The 19,358-nt window shown below is 47.5% G+C and overlaps 1 protein-coding gene and 1 long non-coding RNA gene across 10 annotated transcripts in view; one reads left to right on the top strand and one right to left on the bottom strand.

Moving 5' to 3' along the window:
- The window catches only part of LOC144290377 (uncharacterized), a 131,938-nt gene that overhangs the window by 4,932 nt on the left and 107,648 nt on the right, over window positions 1-19,358 (top strand). For 4 of the 9 annotated variants that reach the window (XR_013358070.1, XR_013358065.1, XR_013358071.1 and 1 more), the window contains 3 exons: window positions 2,612-2,677; window positions 2,844-2,971; window positions 4,499-4,611. This is a non-coding gene — a long non-coding RNA (uncharacterized LOC144290377). Of the gene's footprint in view, window positions 1-2,611; window positions 2,678-2,839; window positions 2,972-3,262; window positions 4,304-4,495; window positions 4,612-4,671; window positions 7,308-19,358 lie in introns of those variants that run through there. The other 5 variants (XR_013358067.1, XR_013358072.1, XR_013358068.1 and 2 more) reach the window with 5 other exon arrangements.
- SLC35E1 (solute carrier family 35 member E1) lies at window positions 146-18,298 on the bottom strand. The gene is made up of 6 exons (XM_077859549.1): window positions 17,857-18,298; window positions 17,412-17,482; window positions 15,167-15,304; window positions 13,821-13,946; window positions 1,933-2,178; window positions 146-1,489 (listed from the first exon to the last, which is right to left on the bottom strand). Exons 1-6 carry the CDS (start codon window positions 18,281-18,283, stop codon window positions 1,259-1,261), a joined length of 1,239 nt encoding a protein of 412 aa, XP_077715675.1. The 5' UTR covers window positions 18,284-18,298; the 3' UTR covers window positions 146-1,258.

The raw sequence follows: 19,358 nt of genomic DNA, 5'->3' as shown, positions 1-19,358 counted from the left end.
ACACTGCCAGATCAGGGCATGGAATCAAAGTGCCGTGGTCTTGTCTATTACACAAACTACTGAGATGATGTTCTTGATTCATTCCACTTTCTGCAGCTAGGGCCATTAGAGAGGAGCTTGTAAACACTTCACCTCCTACTAATGCTGAAATGTATCAAGACAGGCGTTGCCAGTAGGAGCTTTTCTTGTTTTTAAACATTTAAGAACAAGAGGGTTTTCAGTCCATAAGCCAGTCCTCCCTCATGCGTCCCCCCCCCCCACAGGGAACCAAGGCATAAATATACACAACTACAAAATATTCCCTAGAAAAATGCAAGATCCTCATGAAATTAACATCTCCCCACCAAATATCCTACTAAGTCCTCACAGCAGTGGTGAAGACTCATCAGAAAAGACAACACAAGTATTACAGAAATAGAGTTTGAAACACTGACATGATTTCCTAATGCTCCTTCTGACAGCCCCACAGTCACTTCCTCCTCGCTATCCCCAGAGAGGAGAGAGACCCTGCTCTGGCAAGGGAAGCGAGTGCACAGGAGACGCAGCTGCCCTCCCTCTGGATCTGGACACAACACCGGCTCTGATGTGCAGGTCAAAGAATTAGGCTTCAGGTATTCCAGGCTTAATTGCAGCTTTTTTTTCTCTTTGGGACATTTGCCAGTAGCTGCAAACAGCTATGGGGTAGACCGGAAACTGGGTCTGTCTTTGTTTCTGGAGATGCTTTTAATAAACTCTGGCGCTCCTCTGCTCCATGCCTGCCTCAGCCCTTCACCTATCTGAGCAGTGAAATGGAAGCAGCTAGTTTGTCGCTCTCAAGCACCCTTCCTTACATCCTTTCCTTGGCCCCCAGGAAACCCTCTTGCCTGCTTGGAGGTCTGTATCCACAGCGATCTCACCCTTCTGGAGAGTTATTTGGAAATATTATCTGGAAAGCAGAACAAGAACTCTCAAATACATGACTCGGGGAATAAGTCCACAAAGAAAGGTTAAAAACCTGGCTAAGATCTCCATACCAACACAGCCCTCAGATGATAGACTCCAGGAAGAAAGGGCCTGGGACACTGGAGCTTGAGGGCAGTGGTCCTTCCTGCGGGGCAGCGTCCTGCTACCCCCAGGGGGCAGGGAAGCCCAGGGTCTGCTGATGGTTATGCACCGTCCCCTCGGCTGGGTTGTACATTCACTGGTTGTCAGAAGTTTCTGGTACTGCTAGGGAGTGGGGGGAGGAGTCACACAATGGTACCGCCCTGCCCTCTAGACTCTACACGTCATAACGGTTCAAACTGTAGGAGTTTGGGTAGCTCTGCCGGCTGTACTGGAAGTGGTCTGTTAAGATGTTGTTGCGGCCATACTGATAGTCCCCGTGCTGGGGGAAGAGGATGCCATTGTGGGGTTTTTCCAGGGGGTTCCGATGATGCTCCTTACTGCTCAGGTCCCCTGTTGTGACGGGGAGGAGGTGCTTCCGGGCTTGCTGATTGGCATCGTACTTGGTCTGCAAGGTCAAGAGAGCAATGAGACAGTTGGCTCCTTCCCTAGGGCACGCTCACAGGACAGAAGGGAGCAAGTGGCATCTAAGCAGCCCTTCACAGCCCAGTGAAGCACTGACCCAAGCAGGCCTCAGGCATGGCCGGCCCTCCCTCTTAGCCATCCAGGTTTTTACACTGGACTAAACAGGGCCTTCTCGAGGAGACAATGAAATCCCTGACAAAGCCTCTGTGGACCCAAGAGCCACGGCTGGAGTTGCACAGACCTAGAATCATCTACATGGGAAAGGAAGACCGGGCCAGGTAGGGCCACACCACCATAAACCAGTCAGTGGCAGGGCTGAAGCCAGAGCCCCAGTCTCTTAGCTCCTGGTAAGGTCCCTTTCCTCTCCCCTCCACCAACTTTTGGTGCCTCCCTAGGTATCAAGGGGAGCCCCCACCCCAGACTCACTTTGTTGTATAGAAAGACCCCCAGGATGGCTGTCATCATGCCCAGGACGTTGGTGCTGGTGACTGGGTTTTGCAGCATGATCAGGGACACTGTGATGACCATGATTCTCTTGGTGGCATTGGCAACAGAGTAGCTCAGAGGGCTGATGAGGTTGAGGATGCTGAAGGCGATGACATTCTGGGCAAAGTTACAGAAGCCACTGACAGCCAGGAGCAGGAGCGTCCAGGGCCACTGGGACACATAGGTCTATAGAGATAGGAAGCAAGAACAGCACTGGGGTCATATGTTGGTCCTGGCAGAGGTGGGGGGAGGGACGCAGAGTAGCCAACTAGGGTCAGTGTTGGCAGGCAGCAGACCCAGTTGTGTGGTATGTAGTAACATGTGCTTCATATGCACCTCTGACAGGACACTCTGCATGCACAACACAACGACAAATAATTAGTTCATTCCTACTGAGGATGGAGAGGCTCCCAAGACACCAAGCCAGGTGCCCAAAGGGTGTAGAGTATGATGGGAATTGAAGCTTCCCTCGTCCCTGACAGTGAACACTGGGAGCCCTGCGATTACCAGAGCAAGATCTGCTTACTGGACACTGTCTCAGTCCAATCAAACTGCTATAACAAATACCACAGACTGGGGTGGGGGATGCTTATAAACAATAGATACTTATTTCTCACAGTTCTGGAAGCTGGGAAATCCAAGATCAAGGAGACTCAGTGTCTGGTGTGAGCTTCCCGGTTCATAGGTAGGGTCTGCTCAATGTGCCCTCATGTGGTGGGAGGAGTGAGAGAGCTCGCTGGGGTCTCATTTTATAAGGACACTAGTCTTGTTGGACAAGGGCTCCACCGATAGGGCCTCCCAAAGGACCCCCCCTTTTTAAAAAAGATTTTATTTATTCATTCATGAGACAGAGAGAAGCAGAGACACAGGCAGAAAGAGAAGCACGATCCCGGCAGGGAGCCTGATGCAAGACTTGATCCCAGGACCCCAGGATCATGACCTGAGCCAGAGGCAGACACTCAACCACTGAGCCACTCAGGTGCCCCACCTCCTAATACCATCATCTTGGCGGGGGGCGGAGGGGGGGAGGGGAGAGGGTTTCAACAGAAATTTGGGCAGAGGGAATACAAACATTCAGACTGTAGCAGACACGATGCATTCTATAGGATGGGGAGGCCCTGGGAAGGCAGCCCTGGAGAAAGCAAAGAACCTAGCAATACAAGAACCCCAGGCTAGGAGCCAGAAGCCCTGGGTCTGCCCTGTCCTTGGGAGATTCCCCCACCCAGTCCACTTGACCCTTTAAGTCACACTCTCTTCCTCTGTGCAACAGAAGAGACTGATCCTTGTGAGCCCACACAATGCTGCTGCTGTGAAGATCAAAGGGATCACGGTGTGAAAGTGCTTTAAAACAACCCCAAGCCAAAAACAAGTTATCAGAAATTTGGTAACCATCTGACCCTCACCAGAATGAGGCACTCTGATTAAGGGGGCTGAGAAGCTAAGAACCCACAACTAGCAGACATCTGGACCACAGAACAACCCACTCCCTGCCCCACCTTCGAGTCTCTGCTGATCCCAGAACAGGCAGCAGGCAACAATCAGATGGCTGCTGCCCTGGCCAGAGGGCTGGGGATGCCCAGCACTGAACATTTATGGACATCTATTCAGGGCTGCAGCCACACTCCCATGCCTCCCCACCTCCCCCAGTCCCACCTCGATACCAGTCCTGGGGAACCAGAGGGAACCAAGAGGCTGTTTCAGGGCAGGGCTGCCAGGACAGTGGAATGACCTCAGGAGACAGTACTCTGGACATGGACATCTGAGCATACAGCAGTCTCAACACCCAGTGTGGCTCAGTCAAAGGAGCAAAGCCACAGCTGCTTGGCAGCACCTGCTCTCTGCATCCCAATTCTCAGGCTGCATTGGCACTGGTCACAGGACACAGCAGGGTCCCCCAGGAATGGTGGCATTTAGTGGCCCTGCCAGGATGGGAGCTGAAAGTCTTCGAATGGCTGCCTGATTTCATCTCCACCACCCTCTGAGAGGGAGGGATCATGAGGTCCTCTCAAAGGAGAGCGGGATACACTTAGATGACCTGCTCAAGGTCACCCCGACTTTTGCCCCTAGTTGGTGTAACAGCCTCTGTAAGGCATGTAAGCCCACCAGCATGCTTTTGTGGTGAGCTGGCGTGTTCTTTCAGGAGTCGTTCCCTGAGGTCACCAATAGGGACTCAGGAGCTATTTTTATAAGCCAGCCAGCTTGCATAGATACCTATCTTTCAGGAAAAAACTCCAGCAAATCCAGCTTTTTAAAAAAATTTACTTACAATGAAGTCAACTGACATGCAATAAAGTCAAATGTGTCTTCCTCACAGTGCACAGTTCCATGTATTTTAACACCTGCACTGATTCACGTACCCAACACCACAATCAGGATTCAGAACCGCTCCATCACCCCAAAACACTCTCCTAGACTTCTTTGTATGAATCCCCTCCCCTAATCCAGGCAACTACTGTTCTCCTTCACTCTAGATTTGTTTGTCTTTTTTTTTTTTTTTTTTAAGTAGGTTCCATGCCCAGTGTGGAGCCCAGCATGAAGCCTGAACTCATGACCCGGAGACCAAGAACTGAGCTGAGATCAAGAGATGCTTAACCAACTGAGCCACCCAGGTGCTCCTAGGTTTGTCTTTTATTTAATTTTTTATTTATTTATTTATTTTTTTTTTTTTTTTTATGATAGTCACACACAGAGAGAGAGAGAGAGGCAGAGACACAGGCAGAGGGAGAAGCAGGCTCCATGCACCGGGAGCCCGACGTGGGATTCGATCCCGGGTCTCCAGGATCGTGCCCTGGGCCAAAGGCAGGTGCCAAACCGCTGCGCCACCCAGGGATCCCTAGGTTTGTCTTTTAGAGTTTGTCCTATAGGTGGAATGATACAGAATGGAAACTTCTCAGACAGGCTTCACTCAGCAATGCCGCTGCCATCCATCCAAGTTGTCCTAAGGAAAAGTTGGTGATGTTTTTTATTGCCAAGTAATGTTTCATTTTATGAATGTACCAAAGTTCTGGGTTTTTTTAGTCCACTTACTTGTTAAAGGACACTTGGGTTGTGTCCAGTTTTTGGTGGTCATGAGTGGAGCTGCTATGAACATTTGTGTGCAGGCTTTTGTGGGAACCTGAGTTTCATTTCTCTAAAATTAACACACATGGGATGCCTGGGTGGCTCAGCAGTTGAGTGTCTGCCTTTGGCTCAGGGCGTGATCCCGGAGTTCCGGGATTGAATCGCACATCGGGCTCTCTGCATGGAGCCTGCATCTCCCTCTGCCTATGTCTCTGCCTCTCTCGTGAATAAATAAAATCTTAAAAAAAAATTAACACACAGATGTGAGATTGCTGGGTCATATGGTGAGTGTTGTTTAACTTCAGAAGAAACTCCCAAATGTTTTCTAGGTTGGTTGTACCATTTTGTGTTCGCTCCAACAATACATAAGAATTCTAGCTATGCTGTATCCTTGACTTAGTATTTTTTTTATTGTAGCTATTTTAATAGGTATGAAATGGTATCTCATCATGCTTTTGTTTCTCTCTAGTGACTAATGATGTTGAACTTACCTTACCTGCCTATTTATATGCCATCTTGACATCCTCAGTGGGAAACAGTCTGTTGAAATCTTTTGCCTATTTTTAAGCAAGTTGTTTTCTTAACTCTCGAGTTTTAAGGGCTCTTTATGTATTCAGAACACAAGTCCTCTATTGTTTGCAAGCATTTTCTCCCAGTTGGTAACCTGTCTTTCCCTTCATTTAATAGTGTCTTGGGGATTCCTGGGTGGCTCAGCGGTTTAGCACCTGCCTTTGGCCCAGGGCGTGACCCTGGAGTCCCAGGATGGAGTCCCACGTCAGGCTCCCTGCATGGAGCCTGCTTCTGCCTCTCTCTCTCTCTTTCTCTTTCTCTGCCAGGGAGATTCATGATATGTCTATCATGAATAAATAAATAAAATCTTAAAAAAAATAGTGTCTTCACAGAGCAAAAGTTTTAAATTTTGATGAAACTCAATTTACCAATTTTTTCTTCATGGACTTCACTTTTGGTGTAATGTCTAAGAACTAATTCCAAGTCATGAAGTTTTTTCTCTGGTTTTCTTCCCTAAAGGTTATCATTTTAGTTTGTCTTTTTTCTTAAGAGTACGCTCCACACCAGTGTGGGACTCAATGCGAGTCTTGAACTTACAACCCTGAGATCAAGACCTGAGCTGAGATCCAGAGTTGGGATGCTCAACCTACTGAGCCATCCAAGAGCCCCTATCATTTTTGCTCTTACGTTTAAGTCTAGAATGCATTATGAGTTAACTTTTGTATAATGTGTGAAGTCTAAGTCAAGGCTCAGATTTTTACACATTGTTGTCTAATTGTTCCAACACCATTTGTTACAGAGACTTCACTTTTCCCTTTTATTCTCTATCAAAAGTCAATTACTCAAATTTGAGTGTGTTTAGTTTCACACTATTCTGCTCCACCGATTCATGTCTCTTTGCCTTCACCAGTATGTTCCTTTATACAAAGTCTTAAAATTAAGTAAGATGATTCCTCCTAGTTTATTCTTTCCCAGACTAATTTTGACTACTGTAGTTCTTTTATCTAAGTACATTTCCCAATCAGCTTTTCTATGTTAAAAAAAAATGTAGTATCTATCTGTCTATCTACACACACACACACACAGATATAAGGCAGACCTTGGCGATATTGCAGGTTTGGTCCCAGACCACTGCAATAAAGGAAATATTGCAATAAAGCAAGTCAAGTGAATTTTTTTCTCAGTGCATGTATGGGTTATGTTTACACTATACCACTGTCTATTAAATGCACAATAGCATCTGGTCTTAAAAAATATGTGTGCCTGGGCAGCCCCGGTGGCTCGGCGGTTTAGCGCCGCCTTCAGCCTGGGGCGTGATCCTAGAGACCCCGATCGAGAGTCCCACGTTGGGCTCCCTGCATGGAGCCTGCTTCTTTCTCTGCCTGTGTCTCTGCCCCTCTCTCTCTCTGTCTGTCATGAGTAAATAAATAATCTTTAAAAAAAAGTGTGCGTGCCTGAAATGTACAAAACTTTATTATTTACAAATGCTAGCCATCATCTGAGCTTTCAGTGAGTCATAATCACTGATCACAGATCGCCATAACAAATATAATAATTTAAAAGTTTGACAGATTACAAGTATTACTAAAATGAAACATAGACACACAGTGAGCAAATGCTATTTGGAAAATGGCACCAATAGATTTCCCTGATGCAGGGTTGACACAGACCTTCAATTTGTAAGAAATGTATTATCTGTGAAGTGTGATAAAGCTAAGCACAATAAAACAAGGTATGCCTGTATAGATTAATGTATCTCAATTTTTTTTTCATCATCACCTTTTCCAAGGGGAAAAAATTTCAAGTTAAAATTCAAGCAATTATTTATAATTGAGAATAAGATCTTGTGGGACATCCAGGTGGCTCAGTGGTTGAGCACCTGCCTTTGGCCCAGGGCGTGATCCTGGAGTCGCAGGATCGAGTCCGGCATCGGGCTCCCAGCATGGAGCCTGCTTCTCCCTCTACCTGTGTCTCTGCCTTCTCTCTCTGTGTCTTTCATGAATAAATAAATAAAATCTTAAAAAAAATAAAAGAGAATAAGATCTTGTTGGTTAGAATTTTATTTCACTTTGAATCTATTTCATTTCTTTTTCTTGTCCTATGGCACTGGCCAGGATGTCAAGTATGATGTGGAATAGGCATGTTGAGAGTGAACATCCTGAACTTATTCCTGAATTTAGCAGGAATACCTTTGATCAGGCTGAGGGAGCTCCCTTCTATTTCCAGTTTGTTGACTTTTTTTTTTTCATGAATGTTGTTGGATTTTGTCAAATGCCTTTGTCAGTTGATATGAATGTGATTTTTCCTTGTTAGACTGTTATAGATTACATTGATTTTCAAATATTGAATGTCTTGCATTCTTAATTTAAATCCCATTTTGTCATAGTGATGTTTTTTATATATTGCTAGTATTTTGTTAACAACTTTTGCATCATTGTCCACGATGCAACCATACTGGTTTTGTTATATGTCCCAAAGTGTTCGCTTGTCTTCTGTTTTCTAGAGGAGACTGTATAGAATTGGTATTTATTTTTCCTTAAGTGTTTGGTAGAATCTGCCAGTGAAATCATCTGGACCTGATGATTTCTATTAGAAGGTTTTAAACTGTGAATTCAATTTCCTTAATAGCTATGGGACTATTTAGATTATCTATTTCATCTTGGGTGGGTGAGTTTTTGTAGTTTACGGTTTATAAAGAATTGGTCTTTTCATCTATGTTGATGAATTTATGTATATAGAGTTGTCAGTATTATTCTTACTACTTTAGTATCTGCGAGGTCTATAGTGATACTCCCCCTCTCATTCCTGATATTTGTAATGTCATCTTTTTTTCTTCTGTCAGTTTTGCTTCAGTTGAAAATATTTTCTATTTCCTTTGAGGCTTCCTCTTTGGCCCATGGATTATTCAGAAATATGTTGTTTAATTTCTAAATGTTTGGAGATTTTCCTATTACCTTTCAGTTACTGTGGTCAGAGAATACTTAGTATGTTTTCAGATCTTTTATTAAACTTTGTTTTTATGGCACAGAATATGGTCTGTCTTGGTGAATGTTTCATGAATACCTGAAAAGAATGACTATTATGCTTATTGTTGGTAGGATGTTCTATAAATGTCAATGAAATAGATATCCAGCTGGTTGATGATATTATTCAGTTCTTTATTCTTGCTAATTTTTTATAGTTCTGTTGGTTCTGGAGATTCTATATTTGCTAGATATAAAATTATGTGTTGGTAGTTTCAGTATTCTAAAAATGTTATTTCACCTCTTTCTGGTATTCATGATTTCTTTCTTTCCTTTTTTATTTTTTTTAAGATTTTATTTATTTATTCATGAGAGAGAAAGAGAGAGAGAGAGGCAGAGACACAGGCAGAGGGAGAAGCAGGCTCCAAGCAGGGAGCCTGATGTAGGACTCGATCCCAGGTCTCCAGGATCACGCCCTAGGCTGAAGGCAGTGCTAAACGGCTGAGCCACCCGAGCTGCCCTCTTTCTTTCCTTTTAAAGATTTATTCATTTATTCCAGAGAGAAAGAGTGAGTGAGCGAGAGTGTGCAAAGGCGGCAAGGGGCAGGGGGAGAAACAGAGGGAGGGAGAATCCTGAAATGGACTCCCCGCTGAGTGCAGAGCCCAACACAGGGCTCAATCCCAGGACCCTGAGATCACATGAGTTCAGGGGAGATCACGACCTGAGCTGAGTCCAAGAGTTGGCCACCCAACCAACTGCACCACCCAGGTGCTCCTGGTGTTCATGGTTTCTTTTTGTGTGTGTGTGTGTTCATGGTTTCTAATGAGAAATCCAGTCACTCAAATTGCTATTCCATAATTACTGCACATTTTTCTCTGGCTACTTCCAGATTTTTTGCTTGCTTGTGTTTTAATATTTTTTCTCTCTGTGGGTCAAAGGGGATAATTTTTCTTTATCTATTTTCAAGTTATTGACTCTTTCCTCTGTCATCTCCATTCTATTATTGAGTCCATCTGGTGAGTTTTTATTTTTATTTATTTTTTATTTATTTTTTATTTTATTTATTTATTTTTTTCATCTGGTGAGTTTTTAAGTTGCTGTTTCTAAATTTCCAAAATTTTCATTTGTTTCTCCTATCTTCCATTCTTCTCATTTGTTTCAGGAGTATTTACCCTTACTTCCTGGGACATGATTATAATCGTTGCTTTGAAGTCTTTGCTCAAGGGGCACACCTGGGTGGCTCAGTTGGTTAAGCATCTGCCTTTGGCTCAGGTCTTGATCTCAGGGTCCTGGGCATTCTGCTCAGCAGGGAGCCTGCTTCTCCCTCTTCGTCTGCCCCTCCCTACTGCTCCTGCTCTCTCTCAAATGAATAAATAAAATATTTAAAAAAGGTAAAGTCTTTGTTCAATAATTCCAACATCTGTGTCATGTAATTGTTGGCATCTGTTAACTGTCTTCTCCTATAAGACTTAAAATTTCGTGGTTCTTCATATGCCAAGTAATTTTGGATTATACCATGGACATTTAGAATATTATAAGATTGTAGGTCTTATTTAAATCCTATACAGAATGTTGATATTTTGTTTTAGCTTGGTTGGGTTTAGGCTACAAGCTTGACCAGCCTTCTGTGGGCTGTGGTTCCAATGTGAGTCTGTTTTCAAAGCCTTTCCAGTGGTATGTGGCTCCATCCTGAGCGTGCACTACCGAGTGGTCAGGCTGGGATCGGGGCAGTAGTCTATCCCATAGTTCGGTTTCTAAGTCTTTGCTATGCTATTAGGATCAGATCTTTACATGTGCAGCTCAGGGGTGAGCCTAGGATTTCATGGTATTTTATGAGGTCACTTTCCCAAGTTCTTCCCTCTCCATGATCTCCTTGGTACTTGCTATTTCCTAGAGTTCCCCTTTTCAGTCCTCTAATCAGAGAGCTGGGGCTTAATGACCCCACTCTGCTTTGTTTTTTTGACAACTGCACCTCCACTTGGGACCAAGCAGTGGGCAGATAAAAAGAGAAAAATTTACACAATGACAGTTAATCCTACTCTGACTGCAGAGGGTGGTTGCCCTCGTGTGGGACCCTGCTGCCACTACCACCACGGGATTGGCAGGGGCCTGAGACCCAAGAGAACCAAGAAACAAAAATAATAGAAATCCCCAGCAGGGAATTTCCCTCTGAGCAACAGGAATCCCCTTTCCCATTCCATGATCCAGAAGGAGAGGGCTTCTTGCTCTGTTCTTACCCAGTGCCTACTTCTGCATTTTGGGCTGCCTCAAGCCCAGGCTATAGATACAGGTGGCAAAAGAGAGGCAAACTGACTGCTAACTAAGCAGTAGACTGAAATCTGGTCTTCAACCCCAGCCTGTCCACTGCCCTTTACTTTCCAGTTCTCAAACAGCTGCTTCACTCATCCTGTCCAAACTTTAAAATGGGGCAGCCTGCTTCAGAGTCTGGTGATCCCCACCTGGCTTCAGCCAGGCTGTCAGCAGTGGGGCTGCCCATATGCAGGAATTACCCATTGTAGCCTTTGGTTCTTGGTAATGTGGTAAGTTGCAGACTCCAGGGCATGTTCTCCCATATGATCCTTCTTCCTACCACTATAAACCACAGGACTGGGACAGAACTAAATCACCTGACATCTATGGGAGACACAGGGCAGAAAGGAGGAGCCCAGATAGGTGGGAACACTGCCTTCAGACTGCAGCACTGTCAAATACTGTGTGCTGCTAGAGCAACTACTAGAGCATACAAGGGCCCCATCAAGGTAAAAAATACATATGGCCTCAAGAAGGGAAACGGGATGCCTGGGTGGCTCAGTGGTTGAGCGTCTTTGGCTCAGGTCATGATCCTGGGATCAAGTCCTGCACCAGGCTCCCCAAGGGGCCCTGCCTCTCTCTCTGTGTCTCTCATGAATAAATTAAAATCTTAAGGAAAAAAAAAAAGAAAAAAAGAAACAGATAATTAAAGGTATTCCAAAAAAGGTAATCACTAGAATAAAACTAAAAGTCCCTGAACACAAATAAAAACAAAGTAACCAAAGCAAAACCTAGAAGTACATATTTGTATGCATGTATTCATATAGACACCAAAGAGTTGTAACATAGGCCAAAATAAGAGAATTGACACCAAACCTATCAGCAATATTTTGCAGCCAATAAAAAGAATGAGAAAGACCTAAATATGTCAGTAGTAAGTGATTCCCCAGACATATCATTGAGTGAAAATAGAAAGGTGCTCTTTTCTATCTATAAAGTCACTTTCTGTGTAAGGAAGAGAAAGGTAGGTATACAGATTTGCTTATATTTGTCAAAAGCAACACTGAAAAGGTAAACCAACTGCATAAAAATAACTACCTGTGGGGGAAGGACAAGAAGGGGTGGGGGAGGTGACGGACTGAAGTCAGACTTGGAATAAACTTTCTCATATCATCTGGCTTTGGAAATACAAAAGTCTGACAAATTCAGTGTGGAAAAAGAAAAGCAATGCCTAAAAATGGAAAACAAATGGAAGCAGATGAACCCAACTGGGCAAGCTAATGATACAAGCACATTGTAAAAATTACTTCTGTTGCTCTTAGAACACAACATTCCATAGGCGCCTTGGGGGCACAGTTAAGCATCTGACTCTGGATTTCAGCTTAGGTCATGATCTCAAGGTCCCGGGACTGTGCTCCACGCCAGGTTGTGTGTTCAGTGTAGAGTCTGCTTGGGATTCTCCCTCTCTCCCTGCCCCTCCTCCTGCTTCTGCTCTCTCTCTCCAAAATTAAAAAAAAATAAAAAAGAACACAGCATTCCAATTGTACATCTTTAATGGAACATGTCCTAAGGACAAACAGAGCAGCAAAGAAAGCTTAAACTTTTCTCAGTATTCTACCTGCAGTTGTTCTGTGGGGATTCTCGCTCTGCAGCGATAATGTGTGTGTAGTAGAGTCTCGTACATGAATAATTGGGGTACGATAAGCAAAGAACAAACATTGCAAGGAACCAAGTGTACCAGAAAAGATATAAATTTAAAAATCACAGCACTTATAAATTCCATAATGTTAAATCAGAATTGGAGTAAGTTGGTATGAACCCTCCCCTCTGCCCCAAGAGGACCTTCCTAACTTGTCACCGCAAAGACTCAAAAGCAAAGACAGCCTCACAGTGGTGAGCACACACAGCACTCACTGTGTCTCTAAACCACATTCTCTATTACAAGCAACCCAGGTTCCCAAAGGAGTGGCTGACTGCAGGCCAGAGACAGGAGACGTGCAAGAGGAGAAAAACATACATTCTGCTGGGCCCAAAAGCTGCTGAAGGCTGACCTGTGCTGTCGGAAGGACAGGGAGCCCATGGGAAGGACTCCGTTGCCCTGGACAGGATAATCTGATTATGAAGAGGAAGTGTGCAACTGACATAGGAGTCCACAATGATATTGAAAAAAAAAAAAAAAAGAAGAAGGCCCTTCCTTCACTACCCCAACCCTACCCCCCTGCCAACTCACTGGTTAACATTTGCAGTAAGCTAGAACTCTTCTCTGAAAATTGTTAATTGAAAAAAAAAAGGAGAAGCACTGACCATTTGTGTACTTCAAGGTAACAACTATTCCTGGTCGATGATGGAAAGCTCTTTGCAGAAAAATTACAGCTAATCAATAGAAGAAGTTAGAATAGAGTGGACAGGAAGTTAGAATAGAGCCAGTCTCCTCAGCTAGAGACTGAAGATAATGGGCACTATGTCTACAGGTAACGATAACGATTAAAGACCAATGTCAAGAACCTCATCAGACCTCATTAAGTCCTAATACACATTTGCTCCTCTCTCTAACTCATGCTTGGAAAAACCACGCCCACCTTTTCCTTATCACAGTCACCTGCGTGTCTAGTGCATTGTCTGGAGGCTGGCCCTGCAGGTGGTGGGCAGATTCCCTTTCCTATGCTCAGAGAGCTATGGGTGCCTCCATAATACATGGGAATATGGACAGAAATGACACTGACAAAGGAATCCAGCAATGCAAGTGCAGTTTTAACAAGTCAGAGTGAGATCTGAACCAGGCTGTCGAGACAAGAGAGTAGCCCATGCTGGCACTTTTTTCTTCCTGATACCACTGGCTCAAATGCAGCAGCTGTCGACACCTGAGATCTAGCCCGCTGGAGGAGGAAATGCAAAGGAAGCCAACTTCCTCGACTACACGAAAAATGAGTCATGACAAAGCTGAATGTTAAGAGGGCTGGCTGTCAGGGGCCCCAAATGTCAACAAAGCAACTACTCTGGAACTATTCAAGAAAAGGGTGTTGTTCACTGCGCTGGCCAACTCACCAGGTCACTGCTGACCAGGAAAGCTGAAAGGTCCACCAGAACCCACGTGGGAATCATAAAGAAGACAGCGTGACAGCCCAAGATGTTCAGCAACCGGAGATGGTGGATCCGTGAATCTCTCAAAACCTAAAGAGAGAAAAACCTTTTAAAAAGCCAAATGAAAAAAAAAAAAAAAAAAAAAAGCCAAATGAGGGGATCCCTGGGTGGCTCAGCAGTTTAGCGCCTGCCTTTGGCCCAGGGCGCGATCCTGGAGTCCCGGGATCGAGTCCCACGTCAGGCTCCCGGCATGGAGCCTGCTTCTCCCTCCTCCTGTGTCTCTGCCTCTCTCTCTCTCTCTATGTCTATCATAAAATAAATAAATAAAACTTAAAAAAAAAAAAAAAAAAAGCCAAATGAAACTCTAAGTGGCAAGAAGGGCTCCGGTTACCCAGGTCCCAAACACAGTGACTGTACATTAGCCCCTGACATCTGACCTTGACCACCAAACCTATGAGTGCACCTGCAATGAGACAAAATGCCCCCAAACAAATATGAAGGACTGAGAAATAGAAAAACAAAACAAAACAAAAACCCAACAACACTCAGTACTGGTGAAGCTGCAGTGAAACACACACTCCGAAATCCCGCTGGTTTATGTCTAAATTGGCATACAGTGGTTCTAGAATACAACCAGGCAAAGTATACCAGGAACCATAAATATCTCATATACTCTGACCCAAGAATGGTAAGCCTTTGTAAGGAAATAACTTGCAGACAGAATAATGTTATGCACAGAGATGTTCATTACTGTGTTACTTATGATGAAGAGTTGGAAATAGCCTGCATTTGCAGTAGGGAAATTGACTACATGAACTGTGGTGCCAGAAAAGAGTATATTACAGGATTTATAGCAATATTTTTTAATGATATGGGAGAATGTTATAATAAATGAGCAAAGCAAAAATTTGAAATGAATCTATAATATTACAATTCTAAAAACTGTACAGAAAAGCCCCCTAGCATTAATAGTTCTCTTCAGGGACAGTACTGTGACTTTTTCTCAGAGTGGAAACCCACAGACAGGGGGCAGTTCTTTACTGATTTACTCATCTCCAGCACCCACTAAGTTTCTGAGTTTTGAGCTGGGGGGGCAGGGCAGGGGGCGCTTTTCTATTGTTTTCACATTGAGCATATGCTAATTTTATTATAGGTAACAAACTCCAAGAAAAAATGAAACAAATACAAAACCAGTAGAAGGGCAACAGGATTTTTTTCTTGTTCCAACACCACAGAAATCCCTACTTGACCACTTTTTTACCTGTGCCACCCCCAAATCATCAGGCATATCCCAGATGGTGCCCAAATACCTTTTTGGAGAAAATATTCTGAAGCGAGAAGCACAATGTGGCAGCAAGGGCACTGATGAGCCCCCACATGTCGAATGACAACTCGGTGACGGTGGCCAGCAGAACGCCGCTGATGATGGGGATGAGTGACAAGTATACCTGCAGGAGGAGGGCAGGAAGGGCTGATGGCCAGAGTTGAGCTAGGCTGCCCAATACAGATGCCTGGAGGAAAGCCTCAGCTGCTCTCCCCTCCCTCAGCAAAGGGACTCCACCTACCCCCTGGGCATCAGCATTAGCTGTGGCAGTGATGCTGGAGGGGCGAGAGAGGCATATGGGGCAGAGTACCTGGGCCAGGGCTGTGTCACTGTGTGCAGCCCCAATCTCTGTATCATCACTTCTATTAGGAACTGGGGCTGGCCCTACCAGCTCTAACCAGCTGCCACTGCCAACGTACCAAGGTATAAAACCCCAATCCTCCAAAGGCTGGCCAGGTATCTCTGATTTTAGTCTTTTCCAACATGCAGCAGTTACCCTTGGCTGGGACACTCCCTCTACACCTTTTCTGTCTAGAGACCTCCTTCCCCTTCAGGTCTCAGTTCACAGACCAGGAGAACTTTCCCCAGCGCACCTCCCCGCTCCCCGCAAGACCCTGTCAGGTCCCCGGGTGCCTGGGGCTTTCTCCGCCCACTGAAAGGGCCCATCTGCATCCTTGTGCTCTTTTAGGGCAAGTCCTTGTTCACTGCTCTGTCCTGATGCCCAACACATAGCAGGCATCCAATAAGTGCTGGCTGAGTGAAGAAAGAGTGCCGTGGCACGAGGCTTTCTAGAAGGTCCAGACTTTCCAAGGCCTAGTGTATGCAATTGTTCTTGAGCTCTGGTGGCTAAATGGCTCCAAACTTCCAGGGAAATGGGATCCATTTTTGATATCTAGTTTTTCTGACTCCCAGCTCACCCTCCTCCTACAAAGGACACTGAAGCACTGCAGAAATTTTCGGAGGGAGGGGTGTGGGCTTCTTATCCATCCCTGGAGGATAGAGCAAAGGCTCTGGACTGTGGGGCCTGAATTCCGGCTCAGCTACTATTGGCTGTGGGCCTCAGGCACTTGACTCACCCCTTTACATCCCATTTCTTCCCATGTGATCAAGAATGACAATAACCTGCCTTATCTGTCTCCTAGGCTGGGTCCATACATATTGCTTTTATCATTAGTCTTTGCCTAGGCCATTCCTCAGTCCCTCCTCACTGGGTAAGGTGCTGGCTCCTTGCCCAAGCTGGGTACAATGTCCTGTACAACAAGGAAACCTGATAAACATGATGTGATACCGAGTGATGAAGCTGCACAACTCCCAGGCAACTCCGACCTGGGGAAAAAAGTCACACCTGACATCACCCTGGGGGCAGGCTACAGAGCACACCCGGGTCCTTGCAGAGAGAAAGCTGGGCTGAACCAAAAAATCAACCAGAGGTGGCCCAATTTCCATAAGCCAATCCAGGGCACCGCCACTCTGGGTTACATAAAATACAGGATGCCAGAAACCAACCATCTAGAAAAGAAGTGCTCTGTCCAGCATGAAATGGATTCCAGCTGGGACAACAGGAGTCCCACTTCCACTTAAGGAACAAGGCTGTCTCTGGCTGAAGCCACAGCTTCTCTCGCCCCAAGCCAGGAAATACCCTGGCTTGGCATCTTGAACAGACTCTGGATTGTGCCCAAAGCATCCTCCTTATGCAGTCCTAGGCTCTGCATGTTGCTTTCACTTCCCTTCCCAGACACTCACAATTCCTGGTTGTTTCTATTTCGAAGACATTGCTGGATTTTGCCCAAATCAGACTATTTTGACTGGCATCTCACTTCTGACCCCAGAAGTCCCCAACCTGACTACTGTCACTTGCCAAGAAGGGAGACTTCATCAGAGTTTCAACAAGGCGTCAGATGTTCTATCCCTGGTCCCCCTGGAGGGGCACGTGATGGCTGGCCATGATGGGACCAAGTCATTGCCTACCAGCAACCACACGTCGGGAATCAAGACATAAGGGAAGCTGGACCCAAGAGGGGCATCCCCGAGACCACAGAGCAGAGGTAACTCAGGGACGTACATCACTGCCTCCAAAGCAATTACAGAACATTTGCAGTAAAGGGCCACCAGAAGCCTCCAAGCTGACTTCCTGATTTGAGAGGAAACCAGGAGCCTGGACCACGTCACCAGCTGGGCACCAGCCAGGAAGCCCTTGGGGCCCCCACCTGCCCAGAACCCTCCTGGGTTACCTTGGTGCTCTGCTTCTCCTTCATGATGATCCGGGACAGGAGAACCACCCAGATGGGCATGGTGGCCTTGACTGCAAAGAGAGGCAAGGGGCTCTCAGGGAGCCGCCCCAGTCCCAGAACCCACCCTGGGACCCTGCCCCAATTCCACGAGTGCAATGGGAGGGCTTGGCAGCTCTTCCAACCCCCGCCAGCCTACCTGGGGAGGGGCTGTGGGATTGTGATTTGCCCTGCTCAGCTCCCAGGTCTCTCCTCGGCCACTTCCTTCCCCAAAACCCTTGTGCGAGTCCCTCCCCTGCTAAAAGCCTTGCTGGCTCTCAGCCTTCCTGACACAGGCGGACTTCTCTCAGGCCGTCGGGCCACAGCCCGGCCAGCGCACTCCTAGCCGAGCGCCGGGATCGCGGGCGCGCGCCCCGGCCGCCGCCCCCCGGCCGGCCGCGGCACCCACCGGTGTGCGCGTAGGACACTGGCACCTTCCAAATGCTGACGTGCGCTGACACGGACGCGAAGTATTTGCCGAAGGCGAGCGGCAGCACGTAGCGCGGGTAGAAGCGCGGCGGCAGCAGCGGGCCCGGAGACGGATGTGGGCCGGGCCCGGGGCCCGAGACGGGCGGCGCGGGGGGCACGCGCCAGGCGCGCAGCAGCGGCGGGAGCCCCGCGCACAGCGCCAGGATGTGGCACAGCGACACGGTCACGGGGAACGGGAAGGCGCTCAGGATCACCTTGTTGACCACGTTACCGCCCGCGCTCAGCGCGTACCACAGGAGGCACAGCGCCGCCACCCGCGCGCCCTCGCGCGCCCCGCCGCCGCCGCCGCCCGCCGCTCCCGGGCCCCCCGCGCCCGCGCCCGCGCCCACCGCCGCCGCCGCCGCCATCCTGCCCGAGCGGCCACCTCTTCCCGCCTGTCCGACGGCCCGACGCCGGGCGGGGGCGGGGCCGGGGAGGGGCGGGCGCGCCGGCCAACGCCGCTCCCCATTGGCCGCCGCTGCCTCGCGTCACCGCCTCGCGCCGGCCGACGCGCCGGCCACCACGTAGCGGGCGCAGGCCCCGCCCCTCTGGTGGGCTTCCGGCGGGGGCGGCGCCTGTCGCGGAAGCGGAAGGTGGGGACATGGATCCGCTCCTAGCCGGGTTGAGCCGGCGGTGGGTTGGCCCAGGAGACCCTGGAGCCCCGGCTCCAGCTGAGTGTGCAGGCGTGCAAGGGCCCTGCCGCGTCAGGGTGTGTGAGCGGGCCACTGAGCTCGGGGTCAAACCTCGATGCCCGCGCTACGTCGGCGCCCTCCAACCAGATTCCTGATGAGCGCGCAGCGGCGGACACCAAGGAAGAAGGATCAGACCTTTCTGGAAAAGAAACCAAATTGTGAAAAGCTTCCCATAGGCTCATTTCTTTTCTGCAAAAACAGGGGAGCGACTTCCGTGGCCGACTTCAACAGAAGGGCTAGCCCCAGCGCCCGGTCTCCGGGAGTGCGTTCTGGGAACCACTGCGACGTGTGCTCTGCGGTAGGTGTTACCATCTCCATTTCACGGACGGACAGACCGAAGCCCAGAGAAGGGAGGCGACTTGGCCAACTGGGGAGCCGTGGCCATGGTAGCCTGCTCCGGCACGGGTCTCTGGAGCTCTCTGCAGGAGGGAGGAGTGCTTGATGACCAAGGGCAGGACAGAGCAGCCCCGGACCCCAGCGGAGGAAAACATGGTGTTTTCAGCAAGAGAGTCTTATACTAAAGGACTGTGATTTGTTCCAAAAATTATGTACTGACAACTTTTTTGTGGGGTAGGGGTGGGGGGAGAGGTTTAATGCCCCTTTACAGTGTCCTTACTTGGTAAATTAGAAAGTGGCAACCCACTGATGTCCAAAATGTGAAAAAGGGAAATCTTAGCTTAACTTTGTGTTCTCAAAAGCAGGCAGCATGTTTATCTGGATATTCAGACACAGACTTGGACCCTGCAGGTGG

Source organism: Canis aureus, chromosome 19, assembly GCF_053574225.1.
Source record: "Canis aureus isolate CA01 chromosome 19, VMU_Caureus_v.1.0, whole genome shotgun sequence".
NCBI lineage: Eukaryota > Metazoa > Chordata > Mammalia > Carnivora > Canidae > Canis > Canis aureus.
The sequence above is the reverse complement of the archived record's forward strand: the minus strand, read 5'-3'. Positions and strand labels throughout refer to the sequence as shown.

Bases quoted from the DNA above. Each gene is read 5' to 3' on its own strand.
- SLC35E1 (XM_077859549.1), bottom strand. From the start codon at position 18,283: ATGGCGGCGGCGGCGGCGGTGGGCGCGGGCGCGGGCGCGGGGGGCCCG. The intron at 17,483-17,856 runs GTGGGTGCCGCG...CTCTCTTTGCAG, and splicing joins AGTGTCCTACGCGCACACCG to TCAAGGCCACCATGCCCATC. The intron at 2,179-13,820 runs GTGAGTTGGCCA...CTATCTCTATAG, and splicing joins TCCTGGTCAGCAGTGACCTG to ACCTATGTGTCCCAGTGGCC.